This window comes from Cajanus cajan, chromosome 1 (assembly GCF_000230855.2).
Source record: "Cajanus cajan strain Asha chromosome 1, NIPB_CcT2T_4, whole genome shotgun sequence".
NCBI lineage: Eukaryota > Viridiplantae > Streptophyta > Magnoliopsida > Fabales > Fabaceae > Cajanus > Cajanus cajan.
Window position 1 is genome coordinate 33457728 of NC_138517.1, and position 20453 is coordinate 33478180.

General features: G+C 30.2%; 1 protein-coding gene across 1 annotated transcript; it reads right to left on the bottom strand.

Moving 5' to 3' along the window:
• Nucleotides 1-394: 394 nt before the first annotated feature.
• On the bottom strand, nucleotides 395-4763 carry LOC109806710 (Translation initiation factor SUI1 family protein). The gene is made up of 7 exons (XM_020369194.3): nucleotides 4430-4763; nucleotides 4203-4292; nucleotides 3824-3873; nucleotides 3630-3711; nucleotides 3239-3306; nucleotides 1889-1972; nucleotides 395-652 (listed from the first exon to the last, which is right to left on the bottom strand). The coding sequence occupies exons 1-7, from the start codon at nucleotides 4575-4577 to the stop codon at nucleotides 596-598; spliced, it is 579 nt and encodes a 192-aa protein (XP_020224783.1). The 5' UTR covers nucleotides 4578-4763; the 3' UTR covers nucleotides 395-595.
• Between the last annotated feature and the right edge of the window lie 15690 nt (nucleotides 4764-20453).

Below are 20453 nucleotides of genomic sequence, written 5' to 3' on the forward strand. Positions count from 1 at the left end.
ATATAAGTTACACTTCCTTATCAAACAAAAAAAATTATAAAAAACTTTTTTAGCTAGCATAAATTATTTTTTTCCCCCTTATATTCTATACAGTTCTAGATTCGCCTCATAAAAGGAGACGCCTTCAATTCTCCATGGGAGTGGGTCACTCCCCGTTCTCCCCTTCCTCCGAAGTCCGAACAGACATGGTAAATGAAAAAGCTTAAATATTTTAAATTCTGGTTTTATGTTCAGACCCTAAACCTAGATTATTCTAAACCCGTGGAGGAAGATTCCACGAGACATGTTCGATGAAAAAAATTATGCTTGGCAATTAATGCAAGCAGAGCGTTATTCTCGCAACTGCAACTTAGCATTCCTTCGATGACTAAAAACCTCAATGAAAATACAAAAATGATGCAAATGAGCCTTTTCTTCCTTTTGCCTCTACACACCCCATTAATTGAATATGATAGTTCAACCAAAACTACATATGCTGATGTCCACCAGGGCCACACTATGTTCTTTTTTTGGGGAATATTAGGAAGGGGGGAGGGGGGATTACAATAAATAGAGTCTGGCAATCAGTCAAAGTTTTAATGCCAGGATATCAAAATCAAGCAGCTGGAACCTTTCTCCCATCTTCTATAAAGAAAATTGCTGCTTCTGGAACCTGCAAGAGAAAGATATAGATTTTAAAAGGAACTAATTGCATTTATAAAGAGCAAGTGACCTGTATAACACAGAAAAAACAGTTTTGGAAATTGGATCAACAACAGGATCAATTAGAGAAAAGACCATGGAACACCTCTTATAAATATAGATTCATATTTATTTTGCCATTCGTACTATACTAGGATAGCTTCACACTGGTATATTATGTCTAACATAAGCATAGGAAATGTTTTATGTTGATTTTACCCTATTTTTGGATGGACAAAAAGAAAATAGTAAAGAAAATATCTTAATTTAAAATTTCCCTTGTTTGATTTAAGAGAAAATAAAAAAGAAAAATAGAAAGAAAAGTCAAATCTTCAAGTATTTACTTCATTTCTATTCAATCTCGTGGAAATTTATATTTAAAAGAAAAATAGAAGAAACCCCAACTGCTTTTTCTTCTTTATTTGTCAGGGAAGGAGGGGAGTTATTATGATGGCAGCTCCTATTGTTGTGAAAATTTCCATAACACAAAGCATATAGAATCCATTTCAAAAGATTCATATAGCTAAAACTAGATTAGTTCACTTTTGTCTTGAGAGAATTACATCATTAAAATAGTCAAACAATTGGGTCCAGAAATAAAGTTAACAAAAATAGAAAACAACTCTCACTATCAACATCTCTTTCAATAACAAGAAGCAGGCCTAGCTTGGTCAATGACATTTATAGAAAAAACCCGTGCATCTTTACAGCTAATATTTACAAACTCAATTTTAATCACCAAAGTCATCATCAGTACGAAAATCAAAATATAATTCTCTAAATGAGTTTACAGAGTGAACATTTTTGTTACTAATAATAGATTAGACGTAATAAAAAATTACTTAAGTACTAGTAACTTGGTTCACTGGAGGGAAAAGGAAACAAATGTTTTACGTAAAATATGTTCGCTTCATTATGTAGCATCCTAGCTAGGTAAATGAAATGTTCCACAAACCATATAAACTGATGTCAAAGATAGACTGCCACTTTGAACAACACATTCTCCTCACCAAATTTCTATAACCAAATTAAAATATCTACTAGCCTATCTTTCAAAATGAAGAAACAAATTAGAACATAAATTATATTACTGAAGCATGATATCTCTAATTTTCTTTTTTAATTGTTTATTTTCACTGGCTGCCAGAAATACATACATATTAAATCAGATTACAATGCCAAACAACCAGCAATCAAAATTACTTACGTCAGGCCAAGTATCTGTAATGAACTCCACGATGTCATAAGCTATATCCCCTTGAACATCAATTTGTTCTTTCTCAGTCGGGCCCTGAGACCAATCAACCCACAATAGTATTAGACATTATATCTATATATGAAACAAACTATACATGGGTGTTGGGATCATAGTTGTCAATCACAAAACGCAATGTGGAGGCAGAGATAGCAGGTAGAAGGATGGCCACTATAGTAGTTAATCCTTAAAATGCATAGAAAGATAGCAGGTGGCAGGATAGCCACTTTTCTAACCAATTAGAATAAAAAGATTAAGGGTAAAACATAGAAGAGAGCACAAAACAGTGTGATGAAAGACCTGTTTGAGAGATTAAAAACAGAACAACATGGACATGGGTGTTTAGATCATAGTAGTCAAACATAAATAGCAATGTGAAGGCAGTGCGTCTGACACTTAAAATGCTATAGTGAGATACAGGTAGCAGGATGGCCCCTATTCTAACCAATTAGAATAACTTAGAAGAGAACACAAGACAGCATGACGAAAAACCTGTTCGAGAGATTAAAAAACAGAACAACAAAGACATGGGGGTTTGGTCATAGTTGTGAATCACAAATAGCAATGCAAAGGCAGAGAAACTGACCCTTAAATGCTATTGCAAGATACAGGTACCAGGATGGCCACTATTCTAACCAATTAGAATAAAAAGGTAAAACTTAGAAGAGAGTATAAGACAGTGTGATGAAAGAAACAGTGACAGGTTCACCAGAAAATGGCTGCAGAGATCTCAGGTATCATTGGAAACTATGGAAAGCAGAGGCTGCAGAGGTTGGGGTTGACCTACTGTCCCAGCTGGCCAGAAAATGCTGGAAAATGCTGGAAATGTTGCCAGAGAAGGGTGAGTATTTGTCAGAAAGGAGAACAGTGGGTATACTTCATAACAGTGAGCATGCAAGTGACTGAGAAATAGGGTTTCAGTTCTTAATCAAAGGAGGAGGCGAAATTCGGAATTGACAGCTCTAAACAACACTGCTTCTTGGTTCAAATAAGTTTTTTATGACTCACTCCAATAGAACCCACTACAGCTGCAAATTTCTGTGATTTGGTCCACTATCCCAGCCATGATAGCCATTACTTCAAACTGCAATGCTCAACTTTTGTAACATGCTCTAGGTACTCCGTGATAGAGCTACTATTTGGCATATTGACAACTATGGTTGGATTGGTTTATTTTGGGATTCAAAAATGAATTTTTGGCAACTTCCTAAACAAGCTTTAGAGAAAAAAAAAAAAAGTTCTTTTTCTAGGAAAAGCGGTCCCAACATGCATTATATGTACACTTTCTAAAATTCAGTAAACCTTGACAACAGAGGCTCCTGTAGCAAACTTTTTCCCAAGTTTCTTTGAAGCATCACTGAGCTTGACACCTGAAATACAACAAAAGAAACCAAATTAAACACCAAGCACACCAATGTATTAATAACTTACGCTATGTTTGTATTAATACTTAATAGAATGGGATTAATGAGGGAGAATGAAATCATGCTAGTAACCATTTTTTGGATTGTTTGAGATGGACTGAAACAGAACACATCTATTTTATCCCATTCCACCCTATAGAATGAATACTTTCCTCCATTTCATCATAAAATACCTATAAAGTGGTATGACAATTTAATTCCATCTTTTCTATAGATTCCACTTGTCATTACTCATTAGATATCCCAAGAGAATAACAGAAACAGCTTACCAAATAGTTCCAGGCCCTTCACAGTGGTGATACACTTTCGCTTGTTGCGCACAACCTTCTCAATAATAACCTCTTGCTTCTCCTGAAAACCAACACCACTTCTGATCACATCAAATTACCGGGAACCACAACATTCAGCATCAAACACCAAGTACACTCATTTGAGAGGAGGGTCAAAGAATTCCAAGACATGCCTTTTTCTTTATCTTCCCACCAGGAAGACGTTTCACCTCTTCTTTCGGTGCTACAACATCAAAATCAAAACACACCATAAGCCTCGCACACACCAAAACCCAGCTAACAAACCCAACAAAATCACATCATTTAAACACCAAACAACTCATCTAAACAAATATTAACCCACTAAACTACCAATTCTGAAATTTATGAAACTTCCACCATCTTCAAAGCATGTTTGGATTCACATCATTTTTTGTTGGACATGGACCACTGGAAGCAACAATTAGTTACCTTTCCATCAATTTTGATACGATTCTTACTTAAACGTGGATCATAGATGTTGAACCATACATGCACTCATTCAAATTAAAAAAAAAAAAAAAAAAAAAAAACCTGAGGAAGCAGCTCCATCACCAGCTCCGGATGATATACCGGTACCTTGCAGCTTGTCAGCAACTCTATCAGCTTCCTTATCATTCGCCTCTGCACAAAAAATTCACCAATAATAACTCCCATTTAAAATCAAGATTAAATCCAAATGATCGAAATAATAAATAAAACTGTAAATTGGGGGACTCATACGGCAAATAAAATATCTTATTTTAAGGAAAATAAGGTACCTTTAATAAGATTAGGGTAAAGGTCAGGAACATTTTGAATCAACCAGGGTTTGCATTTATCGAAATCGGATCCGAATTCGCAGTATTCGGGTGGTAAACTGCACACCCCGCAGTACAGTACTCGAACCGGTTGGGGTTTGTCTGCCATTGTTGCTTACACACCAACCTCTCAAACCCTGATTCACTTGCTCAGTTTTCTCGAGAACGGGAACGGGAACGAAACGGCGCGTTTTCGTAACGCAGTTCTAGAGAAAAAGACGATGATGCGTCCTAAAGCGCGGTGGAGGGGAGGGATTTCACCAGAATGACATGATTGATTTATACGGTGTCGTTTTCGAAACCCGCACTAATCACAGTGAAATGTTTTTATATAGTGAATTATGTGAACTAGTATTATTTGATATGTAAAATATCTTAGATTATTAAAAAATATTTATTTAAAGATTATATAAATTTTTTAAAATTGTCATGCATTAACATGATATCATTAATCAATTGAGAATAACACATGAGACAATTACTTAATATTTTAGTGAACAAATAAGTAGTTAAAAATATTATATAATAATATTTTAGAGAAATAAAAAACAAAAAAAAAATTTCAAGATCAAAATCAAAATATACTAATTATGAAAAAGTCAAAAACATATTTAAACATAAATATTATACCTTATTTTCATAAATATTATTTTTAATTCTTGTTAATTTATTTTAGAATATTCTGTGAAAAAAATATTTTAAAATATCAAATTTTAATTTGAAATTAAAGATATTAAAAATAATTGATTTAAAAAGTAAGAGTTTAAGAATATTTTTAATTTTTTAATACTTAAAATTACTTATCTATAACAATAGATAAAGGGAATACATGAGTTTGGTTTCCACTATTTTTAAGACATTTATATCTTTTTTTAACTGCATACGCTTTTACTTAATTGTATGACTGTCTTGGGCATAAATGGAAAATAAAAATGTTACGTTCAAAAATCACATCCCTCTTGCTAGAATCTCTCTTTTGTTGAAATCACTTCTCTCACATTTAAAAAATGTAATCGCACATTTTAACTGCAAATCTCTTTTGCTTTTTTCTTCGTGTACCCACCAAAACACAATGGCACCAATGATAACAAATAGAAGTTCAACACTAGCCCGTAGAAGGAGATTATTAGATTAAGAAGTTGCATACGCAGAGGAACCAGGTTAATACTTTTTGGTCTTGTGAAAGTTACTTTTCTTTCTTCTCTCAATCTTCTGTTATTATTTTAAGTTTTTTCTTTTTTTTTTTCTTGACATAAGTGACTGCATTTTAATTATTTATTTCAATACTATAAACTAGAATTTGAAGTACTGTCGACAGTTTTTGTTTTTGTTGTGTTTTTGTGTGATTTTTTTTTATTTTTGCATTTTTGGCTTCATATGTCCCATTTGATCTTAAATTTAATGGGTTTTATATTTTGCATGACTGTAGATTTTGACCAAATTTTTTATAATTTTCATAGTGGTTTTTTTTTATTAATGGTAGTTTTTCTTACTTCATTGTGATTTCCAATTGTTATATTTATGAACTATTCCTATATATGTTGGGAGGTTTTTTTTATCAATGGTGGTTTTTTTTTTATCAACGGTGGTTTTTTATCAATGGTAGTTGGTTAGTTTTTATGCTTATATTGATCTCTCAAGGTAACAGGAAGGATATTTTTTAGGAGGTGAAACAAAATGTGAAACCAAAAATTAAGAGCACAAATGCATCACTTTTACCACGTTATTGTTTTCAATTTTGGTTCCACTTTTTTAAATCATTTTACCCCAACTCAACCTTCTCTAATAAAAAATAACAATACAAGGAATACAAGTAAAAAATTCATACGTTCATTTCTTACTCTATGAATTTCACACTTTATGTAAATGCACTAACCACCCTTTTCTCCTTTGATTTCCTTTTTTTAATTTATCTTTATTTTCTTTGATGGTTGGCATATAATAGGTTTTACTTGAATGGAAGCAAGTAGCAACCCTTTGGAGGCCAAAACAAATATTTGTGTTCTATTTTTTTTTTTGTGTCAAAAATGTAAAAAGATAAAAAAAAAAAAATAAAACAAAAAGAAGATTCAAAATTAATCTTGCATTGAAATTTCAATTCTTTATGATATTATTTTCTTTACTTTTAAATTTTTTTAAAAATATTTATTGTTTAGTTTTTTTTTTTTTTTTTGTAGATTCAAATTTAACTCACAAAGATAAATCAACATTCTTTTATTAAGTAAGTGAGTAGTTCTTTCATGTATATAATATATACAATTAATAGTCATATATTTAATTGTGTTTTAGTCATCAGCATTTCTTTTATTTCAATCTTTTTTCTTCTTCTTAGTTTGAGTGTTAGAGATAGATATGTGTTGGAGATTTAGTTAATGTGTACCGTTAATAGAAAATGCTCCCTGGAAAGGTATGTCAAACTACTTCCCATTTATTGCCTTTTATCCATGTACATTTTGGTGTGCTTTTCAATTTTGGATTCTTCCATTTGATTACTACTTAACTATGAAGAATTAATATTTTTAATTTCCTCTCAACATTTTGATTGTTATAGTTGTTTTAAAAGTATAAAATCATATGAAATTACATTTTTATTGCTAAGTTTGGTTGAATGATCAATACAAGAGTAAAGTCCTTATGACATTACATTCTTATTGTTGAGTTAAAATAAAATAAAATAAATAATATAATAGTTTGACCATTTATTTAAAATTAATTAATAATGGTTATTATATTTATTTATTTATTTTCTTACTAATTAGGTGTATAATTGTCCAAAAATTGTGAAAACTAAAAACGATTACTAGAATAAGTATTTTTTTTTCATATATTAGTATATATTTATCAACTTTTGAACAAATGCTTTTCGATCAAAAATATATTTATATTTAATATTTATGAAATATATCTATCAATTGAAAGATTATAAATTAACTTACTAAATCGTCATCAAGTGTGATTTTATAAGCATCAAAGATTACAAAGATTTAGTCTCTTCGCTTCAAATTATTTTTTAACAAAGTTCATGTATATGCCTTTTTTATTATTATTTAAGTCTTTCTATTTTTTTTAGTCAAAATGCATTTTAAAACTTATTTATTTAATAGATACATATAAAAATTCCAATATCTATAACTAAACCTAAATCGAATACAAACTCTTTGGTCTCCACTAATGTCTATTCAATTTTATCCATTAAAATTCAAGTTTGCTCAACTTCTTAATAATACAAATTTAAGATATCTTCATTTTCTTTTTTAAAATTTATTTAAAATTATAAAAATTCATTTTAAAACTTAAAATCTTAATACATTTAAAAATTTAATTTAATCATATAATCGTATTTCAATAAAAATACAAATTTAGAATATATCTATTTTTTCTTATTTTTAACTTTATTTTTTTTAATAGTTTTATAATTAAATAATTAATTTTTGTCCTTTATTCTCTATTTTATACCATTTCATTGTTCTTTCTTTACATAAGTTGAACCTAACACATGCAATATCAAGTTATATGATAGAACTAGATTTTTATTATTAATTTTAATTGATACATACATCATGAATATTATATGGTAGAATTTAAAATACAAATGTCAAGTTTTTGTTGTGTTTGTATTTTTTCCTTGCATTTTTGGCTTCAAAAACATACTCATATCAACTAAACGCATGATACAAAGGAAGTAGCGTGATAAGTGAACTTCAGTTCAAAAAATCTGTTATGATTTTTTCATATTCATTTATGATATTTGTCTCATATTATTCATTTTTTAACTATTTATTTATTGATATAGTTGATTTTTAGTTTCTATATTAAATTTTTTATTTAAATTGTTTTTCATGATATTAATTCTTGGAAATAGGATTTTATTGGAAGTTTAGAGAAGAAATATAGTCATTTTGTTCAATGTTGCTTCTTTGATGGCTTTGGGTATGTATTCTACCATATTTTTTTTTCTTTATTTATATTCTTTCTATTGGACTAAATTAAGTGCATGTTTAACTCTTTTTATAATTTTCAATATTCTATATGGTGGTAGACATACATGATTTGTTTACCAATGTTTTGAAATTTATATTGTATTTTAGTATATATAACATGCATCTATCTATAACATCTATAATCTATAATTTATCATCTTTAATTTACAATCTATAATTTATAATCTATAATTTATAATATATAACAATACATATATTAATCCTTTTGATCTCCACATTTAATTTGCTATTTTACCCTTAAAACATGTGATTATTCTACATAATCTATAACTTCTATAATTTATATATAACTTAAAATTAAGACAAAAGAAAATAAAAAGGTATTGGTCTCCATTTTACTTTATCCTATTTTAATCCTTATTGGTCGTAACTCTCTTTTAATTTAAAATGATAACTATTTTCTTTTGAAACAAGAACTATTTTCTTTTAAAACAATAACCGTTGAACATATATATGCTTTTATCTATTTTTATCTTTTCATTCTTAAAAATTATTTCTCCCTGTTTCGTACATTTTTTTACATTATCACCCTCTACGATTTTTTCATCCCAATCGATTCTCAATTTTTCCTATATTTCAAACTCAATCACACTATATCTTGGTATGATTCATATTTCGAAGCAAGTTGTAATATATTTTAACTCATCTTCTTTAATGTTCCAATATTTTTTTAATGAATTTCTTTGTTTCTTTTTCTATTGAAATTTTAGTATATATTAAAACATGGTGAAGAACAATAATACTTTGATTGTGATAACTACATCATTAAGAAGTATTTTTTTTTTCTCTAAATCATCTTCAATTAAATATGTTAGAAATTATAATTTGTGAAATTGTAGGTATGTATGTCAAAATGAAATTTGAATTTGTGGAGTAAATGGCAATAATTTAGTTTTAATTTTGATTTTCATAATTTTTTTTAATGTTTTGCGTTTGCATCATCAAAATTTTACAATACGGTTGAGATCCAATACTCTGTGATCCCCTTTGCTTCTACTAAAGTAATTCCTCCATTATTTTCTCTGCTTTTCCTACCATTGATATTTTTTGGCATATAAGAAGTATTTTAAATCAAAGTCACCATCGATAATATCTTCATGTTTCACGTTAAATTTTAAAACTTTTCTTTCATTTAAAAAATAAAAAAAATGTGCTTCATCAATGAATAATGATCAAAATAATCACATAAATTATGTAAAATTATTTATATGATTATATGTCAACAAATGAATTCATTCAATCTATAAATTGTTTTAAATTTGAATATAAAATATATATAGAGGCACAAAGTGCCTCGATCTCGCTTGTGTTCATAATGATTATTTTAATTGATATAACAAAAGGTAAAAAATTTGCTTATTAAAATAATAATTGTGTAATATTTATTATAATAATGAATGAACATTTATTAGGATAAAATTTAAATACAATTTCTTAAGTATTTTTGGTGTTATTTTTTAATCAATTTATTTTTTATATGGACATAGTTTATGTAACTAATAATTAAAAATTAATTTACATTCACAATGTATGATTTTTATTAACTAAATATTATTTTAATATAAAAATAATGAATATATATATTAATTGTATTAAATAAAAAAATATTATTAAGGTAAATCTCTAATTCAAATCGACGAACAATATTAATAAATTGTTACCTAAGTTTTATCTTATTTACTATTGAATTTTTTATGAAGATAAAAATGGTAACGGGACAAATAATAGCTTCACATTACGCACTTCTATTTAATGTAGGTATTTATTTAATGATTATGTATGAAATATTTATGTATATGCAAGTATATACGAATTTTATCTACAATATCTATGGATACAATTTTTTTTTTCTTTTATCATTTCCAAATACATTTGATGTATTAATTAATATTATAATGGGTTGGTCCACATTTATTTTGTTCAATGAAAGATTCATGTTCTAAATGATCTAGCCATAGTTCCAAACCAATTACCAAAACAAATCATATAGTGCATACATTCAAAATTGAGGGATGTAAAACCATTAGAATTAAATTCACTGTCACTCATTTACATTTATGTAATGTTTTGAAAACCGAATTGATTATCAAATCGATCCTCAAGAGAGTTAAATTGATATTTTATTAATTGAGTTGCATAAATTAATTTTGATTATTTTTAATAATATTATGTTTATGTAATATATTCTTTATATTTATAAATTTTAATAAAATTTACTGAATAGCTTAATTAAGTTTTCAAAAAATTATAGTTAATATAATATTGATCCTCAAAATGTGCTTTATTTTTGTGGTTTTTCTTAAAGGTATGTGAACCAATTCTTAATCAAACCGACTATGTCACAAAGTTCCGATCCGAAGTAGTTTTTAAAACTATGGTTTTATCTTTCTCCAACAAAACACATGCTCACACATGTGCACTCACTTTTTAATTAAACACACTCGCCTCTTTTACTCTCACCAAAGCTAAAACACCACCTATATATGACTATATATGCTAACTAGCATCATGGTTGTTTGAACCTAAAATCACCCTCACTCACCAAGAAGACCAACCATCTCACTACGTTAAAGTTCTCTTCTTTCCTATCTTGTTTGTCATGCGAAAATTACAGGATGGGAGGTTTATTATCCTTTTTTTTCCACAAAGATGTTGTACTTACAAGGATCAGGTTGGATCTCCAACTCGAGCAGATCTCCTTTCCTATTCTAGTCTTGCCGAGATGGTACGAGGTTGATTACCTGGATGAGTCTCTTCCTTCTCGAGCGCCTTGGATGTACTTGCAAAAAAGGACTCCGACGATCAAGTTAGTCTCCCTCTATTGTCTATCTTCATACTTATCGTTTACCTGGGTTGTGCGGTTTTCCAATGTAACTGCTATAGCGGTTGCCTGAGATGAGTTAACTACAGTTAAGTCGGTCATTATTGTCACGTGTTATATATTTGATGTTGTTTATATACTGAGGTATCGACCTTATTGACCTCAAGGTTTAAGTCAACTTATATACAGTCAATACATTACATTATGATCTCGGCTTGACCTCGGTTCTATCTCGGTCCTACATCGGGGATGGTACAGATGTTATATAAATGGTTTTTTCCTTCCAATCCATCCTAGGATTCATGTATGTTAAGATACTCTTTTAATTTTCTTTTTACGACATTTTGTATGTATTGGTTGTTATCATGGTTTTAAATTGCGGTTGCGGTCGCGGTTGCAGTTACTGCGGTTGCGGGTATTGCGGGTATTGCGATGCGGATTGCGGCTGTTGCGGTGTGAGATTATTAATTATTTTCACTAAATATAAAAAATTTAGAATTATCAATATATATTTTATTTTTAAGGATTTATACATTTTAATTCCTTTTTTTTAAATATTCTATTATTTTAATGAATAATTTAATTTATTTTAAAATTATAGTATCAATTTATCGTATTGCAGATGTATTGCGGTACATTGCAGATGTGTTGCGGACGCAACACCGTTACATTGCGGAAAAATGTGTGATTTTCAGTATCATCGCAATTGCGGTCCGATGCCGTTGCGGACAAGGCCGCAACAGTAATATTGCGGTCACAACACGTGTTGCGGTCCGCAATTTAAAACCATGGTTGTTATGATATTATTTGATGAAGTGATGATACTTAACTTGTATTCTTGTGGTTGATTCTTTCTCTTAAACCTTGATCCATTGCATGTTTGTTAGTATAGGAAACACAATTCTACATCAATTAAATTGGACATCTTATATAGATGGTAGAACCGATGCAGAATATAGTTGATTTTCTACATCGAATATATTTTAACCGATGTAGATATCCAACTTGCACATGTCATCGTTGATCACCTCATCTTCACCAGTTCATTCATTCCCCTTCTCCCCCCTTCCCCTCCCTGACACACTCTCCAACCTATGCAAAACTTCTAATTACCCGATCCCCAAAGTCACTATCACAACCAACGCCCTCCCACCCCAAAACTTGCGCTCACTCGAGCCCCCCAAACCCATGTTTAAAAATTAGCTCTTCTCAACTCAAAACTTTTGCTCAAATCCCAAATGGTTATTTCATTTACATGGGTCTCTTACTTTTTCTCATGCTTCTCCACAACACCATGTTCTTCCCCTCCCCACCTCGCACACAAACAATCGCTGCAAATAGCCACCTACAATCAATTGCATTAAATATCTACCTTGCCTCGACAAATAGTAGCCGCACCAACCCTATGTATAACTCTAGTGAACAACAGTCACACTTCTTAATGACGTGTAGGCAAAGTAATATTTTTAATAGGATGTGTTTAAGTGAAGTGGGAAAGGTATTAGGAGAACTTCTGTTTCAATTGAAATTCAATAAGTATATACATCGGTTCTAATTTGAAATGATGTAAAAATCCTTTTTACATCAATTATTTTAGAATTAGTATAAAAAGTTTAACTTAAATTACAAAAAATATGACCATATACCTTAGTTGTGTAACATCTGATGTAGAAAAGCGATTTACAATAACTCTTCTACTCAAGTGGTCCCATAATGTCTAAGGACATAATGTAGTGGAGATGATCTTTAGCTTATGCCTTGTGATGGTATTACTTAGTAAAAATAATTATGAGGAATCTCAAAGGATGGATGAGAATTTTCCTCTTCTCCTATTTTATAAATACCATTTTTTTTTTGTTTTTCTGATAGAATTTTATATGGAAAAGACTTTGTAAATTTTTTTTTGTTTGGCTTGGTATTTCATTCCAGGAATTTTGGCCCATTAAGGAACTCTACCAAGAAATTTTATTTCACAAGTACTAATGGTGTATTTAAGCAATGATACTTATTAGTAACTCCTATTGAAGTGTAATAATATGATATAAGAAATTGTTTAAAAATAAATAATAATTCTTAAATAAGTAATGTTGTTTATGAATTAAAAAATAATATTTTTTTAGTCTTGATTCTCTTAACTAGCATTAGAGTACACAAACATTTTCTACAAATCCAAAAAATATATATGCATCATCAACCTTTCATTACTCACAAATAAAAAATTAGTTACCCATCATTATTATATATTTCTCATGGTTATATAATTTCTTTACTTTTAATATTTAACGTATTTTATATGTATTAATTAAAATAATTGTGTAAATTTTATTATTAATTTTTTTATATGTAAAAATATTATTTGAAATTTTTAATTAACTAAATACTTAATTATAATAATTACATTAAATTTTTAGTTGTCAAAAAGTAAAATGTAAATAAAAAAATTATAAAAGTGTGGACTTGAGTGTTACTAAAAAATGATGGAGTAAAATTTGTAAAAATCTCCAATATTTGTTTTTTCACTCTTTAAAATTCATTACTTGTTTATGTTTATAAACAACTTAAGCAAAATAAAAAATAAAAATAAAAAAGGACTTGTTTACGTTTCTTTATTTGCATCTCTCAATATTTCTCGTTTCAGGTATCCATTCTCAAACCCTAATAATTGGCAAACATGGAAACGAGAGATGAATTAGCTTTCGGTTTAGTTTCTTTTCTTTTTGTTTCTAATTTTATATCTTGAAGTTGATAATATTTCCCCATTAATTTGTTAGGTTTGTCTTCCTTGATGATTGGACTGGATTTGAGATCTTATATCCGCTAAATGATAGAACTCTCGTTATATAGTTATTGTACCAATTGAGCGATCTACATCCTAAAATTCTTAGAAGATTTTCATTCAGATTGTGTATGCTTTAATTTCCCCTTATTTCTCATTGTTTTTGCGAAATTTGGGAGAGTATAGATATATAGAGCAAGTGTTTATGTTACATGGTTCTTGTTTCGACTTTTAGTTGCTTAATTTACTACTCAATTAGGCTCATCGCTATATGGAATGAGTTTAGTGCATATATCTGTCTCTTGGTTTTTCTATCAATTCAATGTGATGTTAAAAGTGAAATGACATTATTTCTTTGAAGCACCACATTAAAATATCCTTTACTTCTGAAATGTTCATGGTTTTCTTCTTGAGCATTTTGTGTGCCCTTTGCATATTATTGGTTGTCAAATTCAATATGATGTGAATTAAAGGGGATCTATTCCCAATGAGTGCTACCATGTGCATAGTAGAGGATGTGGGGTGGTTATCTCCTACCGTGCTTTGCAGTACTTAAACAAAAACTAACCTAGGGTAATTGGAACTCCCGTCCTTCAAGTATTGATGCCTTGTCCATTGGTTATACGAATTCATAATCTGGTTTTGAAATGGGACAACTAGATTTAATCCTTTCCAGTAATTTAATAATCCAGTAATTAGTATGTTTTGATTAAGGAAAAAAATGAGAAAGCAAATATAAGTTTCACCGTGGATCGAGTTCAGTTTAGGAATGAGTAGCTGAATATTGAAGCCGTTCTCTTTTACTTATTTAACTTCTCACGCTACAAAAAAAATAGGTAATTATTGGCGGTTTTTTTTTTGCGGTTTCCCTAAACCGCAAAAAATTGTTACATTTGTGGTGTGGATGGCAATGGCTACAAATTAATGACATTTTCTGGCGATTTTAAACCACCGGAATGGTCATCATTAGAAGTGTTGGCACTTTCTGGCGGTTTTAAACCGCCAGAACGTTCAATAATTTATGTGCCTTAGTTCTTTTATGAAATTAAAAAAATAAAATAAAATAAAAACTTATAAAATCAATTTAAAAGAAACAACAAAAAAAACAATTTCTAATTCACGAAAAGCCTCACGAACCCGCCATCGCCAGTGTCCGCGCGTCCATGTGCTTCAGCCATTTTCCCCTCTGGCTTCTTCATCCTCTTTGGCTTCTTCAGCCTCACGAACACAAGGTTTGTTCATCCTCTGTTCGCCTTCTTCATCTCACCCTCACCTTCAACGCTCGCCGGACACTTCATCCTCTTTCATGCTTTTCCCTATTTTTTCTCATTCACCATTTTCCCCCTTTCTCTTCTTGCTCCTTCATTCTACAAACTATTTCTTTTCTTTTTTTTTTTCCTTTTAATCTCACTTCACTGATAAACAATTTCCTCTGCTTCATAACCAGGTCACACAATCTATTTGCCTCCATGCTAGGACAAAGATTGCATTTCTATTCATATCTTCCTATTATCCGTGAACAGTTGCAGGTGATTTGATATTTCACTTCTACATTTACCCTTTTCCCTATTTTATTGATCTTTTTAATTGTTATTATTGAAATAAAAATAAATAAATAGACACTAAAATGGAGCCGTAGTGTTGGTTTATAGATAAGGATTATGGAAATAGTCCAAATATTTGGAACATGTAATTTATTTGTTTTGGAACTTTGCATGAGCCACTGCCTGTATAAGGATTTTCTCACTGTCTCTTCAATTTGATCTTGTTTTGTTTCAATTGTTAAGTTTATGCAATGCTTGGTGTACTAAGTTTATGTAATTTCTGAAGTGTTTGATGTTTTGATGATATTCTCATATTAAGTTGCTTATCTTATTTAATTCACTTTTGGATCGTTTAATTCCTTTCCTACATTTGCATAAATCTCAACACTCTAGCAATTTTGTTGATTGGGAATTTGAAGTTAAAGCTTACAAGTGGATATTTAAAATGGGGTTTAGTTAAATGAAAATGCTATGTTACTGGAGTGGAGACTAATTGAATGAATGACCAAGTTTCACACATCCTGTTATCTTATCTGAATCAGTTATCTCACTGTGATGAACTTCTTTTCTTCTGTACATTGCCTACTAATTTGTTTTTTTGTCACTCGATTCTATTTTTGTCAACTTTGTTTGGTTCTTCAGTTCTGCTTGTTTTGATTTATCTGATTGATGGGTTAATCTTTATCCAATACTCTATTTATTCTCTATTATAGAAGGCAGAGGGAATACTTAAGAGTGAGACCCATCCAATGTCTTGTGAGTGCTCTGGCCTGGATGTATGACAATTGACAAGTATCCTTTCGTTGCCAAGTAGATTTGGTTCATGCAATTTTTAATAAGCAAGACTTAAATATCACCAAAGTCTTATAAATATTGCGGTTTTTATTTTTAGTATTTCTAATTTTTTGAGTTTCTGAATCATGCAATGTTCCTATTTTTGCTCTGGCCTTGCATTGTTTTATTGTGATGTTTCAGAGCATTGGGAAATATATGATCATCTTCAATGTATAGGTGTCTAAGATCAACGGAATGAAGAAAATTGAGTTTCATTTCAGATCGACAGAATAGTTCATTTCCTCCATTTTCAATAATTTTTCAGCTGATTTCAGGATTACAAAAGCTAGCTTTGTTAAATTTGAAAGGGTGCCATATAATAGCTGCATGTTTGGATTCTCTTGCAGGTTGAATTACTTGATGGATTTTTCATATTGATTCTGTTAATTTTGTCATTACTCATTATAATATTGGATTCCTTTGCAAGTTGAATTACTTTATTTAACAATGACACTGATAGTCAAGTCTCTTTAAATTGTTTGGTTGAAAGTACTTTGGTTTTAAATGTCATTTTTTGTGGTTCATTATAGTTTTGAACTATTCATTTCTGGACAGAATTTCCTTGAATTTATTCTTGAATGTTGATTAGGATTCTATGGATTGTAGAGACTACTGGACGGAACTGTTTAATGTTGTGATTGCTAAGGCCAATAAACCACAGTTTTATACATCTGAGCATCCATTCCGGTTTGTATCCTTCAAACTTCCGGTAGCAGAAACTGAATATTTTCTCCTATATGACTGCATTTGTATATTGTTATGGTGTTGATTAGCTATAAGTGATTGATTACAAAGCGCTATCAAATTCCTTTTTAAAACTATTAATCACAAAATTCCTTTTAAAAATTATCTTTTTCTTTTTTTTTTTCTCCTTCCACATTCCAGACTCGGGTATACATTTATTGTTAGGCATGGGTTAGTTTTGGCAAAGTTACTAAAAACTCTCGAGGGTCAAACTTCACTGTTTACTTTTTGAAAAGGGAAGACGAAAACAAAGACTCTAGAGTAAAAGGGTCATAAAATTGTTGTCTACTACCTTTGGGAATAACATGTACACGGTCTAACATAAAATTAAGGAAGTCCTTACTTTAAGTCTCTGTCTAAAAAAAAATATATTGGGCCGACACTGTACAGATCTCCTATCATATTAAATAATTATTGTCATATATATATATAATTTGTCACTTAAAAAATATATTTACATTTTGGAGACAATATTTTCTCTCATGTTGTCAAAGTCTGATGCTTCAAACTCCACTAAGAATGTGCCACATACATCCATCATATGACTCCACTGAGAACTTGTGCAGATCACATGACACAATGGTGAGATGCGAGGAAGCACCGTGTGAGAACTGAATAAACAAGGTTGTATTGGGCTTCATGTCATGACTTTGGACCAAATTGTTCCAAGTCTGCTTGTGAACCAGTGTTCAAAAAGAAAGCATATATCATAATAGCTTAATTTTGATAGATATAATTCTTTAAAATATTAATGTACGAAACATTAAAAGAAAGGATTTTACTTTTTTAAAATTTAAAGTAAAGAGATATTTTATAGGATGAAGGGAGTGGACATGACATGCCAACACCACAAGGAGGATCTTCATTAGATAGTAATGTTCGTGGAGTTTGACATTATTATTGTTTTTTTTGTTAGAAATGATGAACTCATGAATTTGAACCTATGTTTTTATATTTGAAGCAAGATTAATTTTGGGACAATTTACATATTTTACTTTTAAGCATCGATCATGAATTTGATTTTCTGAGTTACTTAATATGTTAGATATGTTTTAGAATTGATGGATGTTAATGTCTTAATAATGAAAAATATGTCATGCTAGACATATGGCTAGATGTTGTTTTTATTTTTTATAATATTAAAAGTTAATTTAATGTATCTTTATATAAATATATTTGAACAAGAAACATACAAAACACATAAATATTATTATAATTATAGGTAGAATTTACTAAAATAAGTGATATTAAAATTCGACAAATAAAATTTTAATTATAAGTTACTTGAATTAAATAACAATATAATAGTCATTATTAATTTTCAATGATTAATATGGTTAGTGAAAATTTAAAATAATAATTTGATAAATATCTAAAATATATATTATTATTTATCAATTTATAATAAAAACGCGCTTTTAAAATAATTCCAAATATATTTTAAAAATGAAAAATAATAATTTTGTGGCGGTTTAAAACCGACAGAAATGTTGAATCGAACAAAATTTAGATGAATTTTGTGGCGGTTTTAAACCGCCATAAAATGTAAAATGAGTGACATCAAGATGCATTTTGTGGCGGTTTAGAACCGCCACAAAGTGCTTGGATTTTCTGGCACTCAAGACCAACGTTTACAAAATCTACGCCACAACCCGTTTTTGGCGACCGTGGACCTGGCGGTTGTTGATGACGCCGGTAATGCATTTTGTGGCGATTTTTAGCCGCCAGAAGATGCCAAAATAACCGCCACAAATCACACATTTTTTTGTAGTGTCAATGCTTAAAAGGGATTGAATGTGTGCACCTGTTTAACTTCAAAACTTTGTTCAAACTCATATGGAGGGTTTGGACCGTGACATGGGAAGGGATGTGGTTATTGATGTCAAGGTACTTACTTACAAGGCAGTGCTTGATTTGGATCAATGGTGGGAAGGGAATGGGTAGGTAAGGAGAAAGTGGAAGGACATAGGTGAGATCCAAGGAATTTGGATCCTCTCCTGCAAATTTCTCTCTCCAGTCTCTCTCCTGCAACATTAATAACCATTAGATATATTTAATGGCTTAAATTTAATCATTTAAGAAGTTACATTAATTATAAGAGACTGGAGAGAGAAAATTGCAGGAGAGGATCCAAATTCAGATCCAAGACAATTTGGGGGAAACAGGGGGAAAACAAGAAAAAAGAATAAAGATCTCGTCCATATTTAATTTAAAATAAATAAATTTGGACGAATCAAAATAAATTTCTATGGTGTGGTGAAGTGATGCCCAATAAGGTATTGTCTCCACTTTTTAATTGTTGTTGTAACAATAAATAGCACTCTAACATATGTAGGAGCTTTGGAAAAAATGGTTACTGAAAAAAGAAATAGGGAGCCTTTCTTGAGATAACAATGCTCCCATGCCCCATGCCTAAGGCATATATTTTTAAGACAAATGGCAAGGAAAATTTTGGTAGAAGTAATACTAAGGCTTTACTTATTGCATCCTTCAAAGCATGAAAAGTTAAATGTGTAGCAATCGACCATCCAAATTGAACTTTCTTCAAAAGTTGTGTCAAAGGTGTTGCAATATAGTGGAATAACCTTTGATGAAGTGATAACAAAACCTCGTCAAGCCTGAAAATCCTCAAAGAGCCTTAAGTGAATGAGGGACTGGTCATTGTTGAACTTCTTAAAGCTTGACTTGAACAAGTTCAACCCTATGCTCAAAAACTATGTGCCCTAAGTATTCAACCTGTTTCTAAGTAAAGAAACATTTGGATTGTTTTAGGAAGAACTAAGCCTCTAGTAAAACCTAAAAGACTTTTTCTAAATGTAACAAGTGTCACTCATAAGTCTTGCTATAAATCAAAATGTCATCCAAAAAGACAATAAGAAATTTATTCAAGTAGGGTTTGAATGCACTATTAATAGTGGCTTGAATGGAAGAGGATGCATTACAAAGACCAAAAGGCATTACACAAAATTCATAGCGACTCAATCTAGTGTGTTCAAAAAGTTGTTTAGTGATCATCTCCTTCCAATTTAAAGAACCAGCAAGCACCGTTAACCTCATCTAATAATTAATCCACCATAGGATTGAAAAATAATCCTTAACTGTAATTGCTTTAAGAGCTCTGTAACCCACATAAAATCTCTAGGTTTTGCCTTTTTTCTTCACCAAGAGAATAAGGGATGACAATGGGCTTGTGCTAGGGAAAATAATCCCATTTTGTAGCATGGATTCAACTTGAGCTTCAATTTCCTATTTCTGAAAGTACAGG

Coding starts and splice junctions, on each gene's coding strand:
- LOC109806710 (XM_020369194.3), bottom strand. CDS start 4,577: ATGGCAGACAAACCCCAACCGGTTCGAGTACTGTACTGCGGGGTGTGC. Junction 3,307..3,629: donor GAAGGGCCTGGAACTATTTG/GTAAGCTGTTTC, acceptor GTTGTATTTCAG/GTGTCAAGCTCAGTGATGCT. Junction 653..1,888: donor TTACAGATACTTGGCCTGAC/GTAAGTAATTTT, acceptor TTTCTCTTGCAG/GTTCCAGAAGCAGCAATTTT.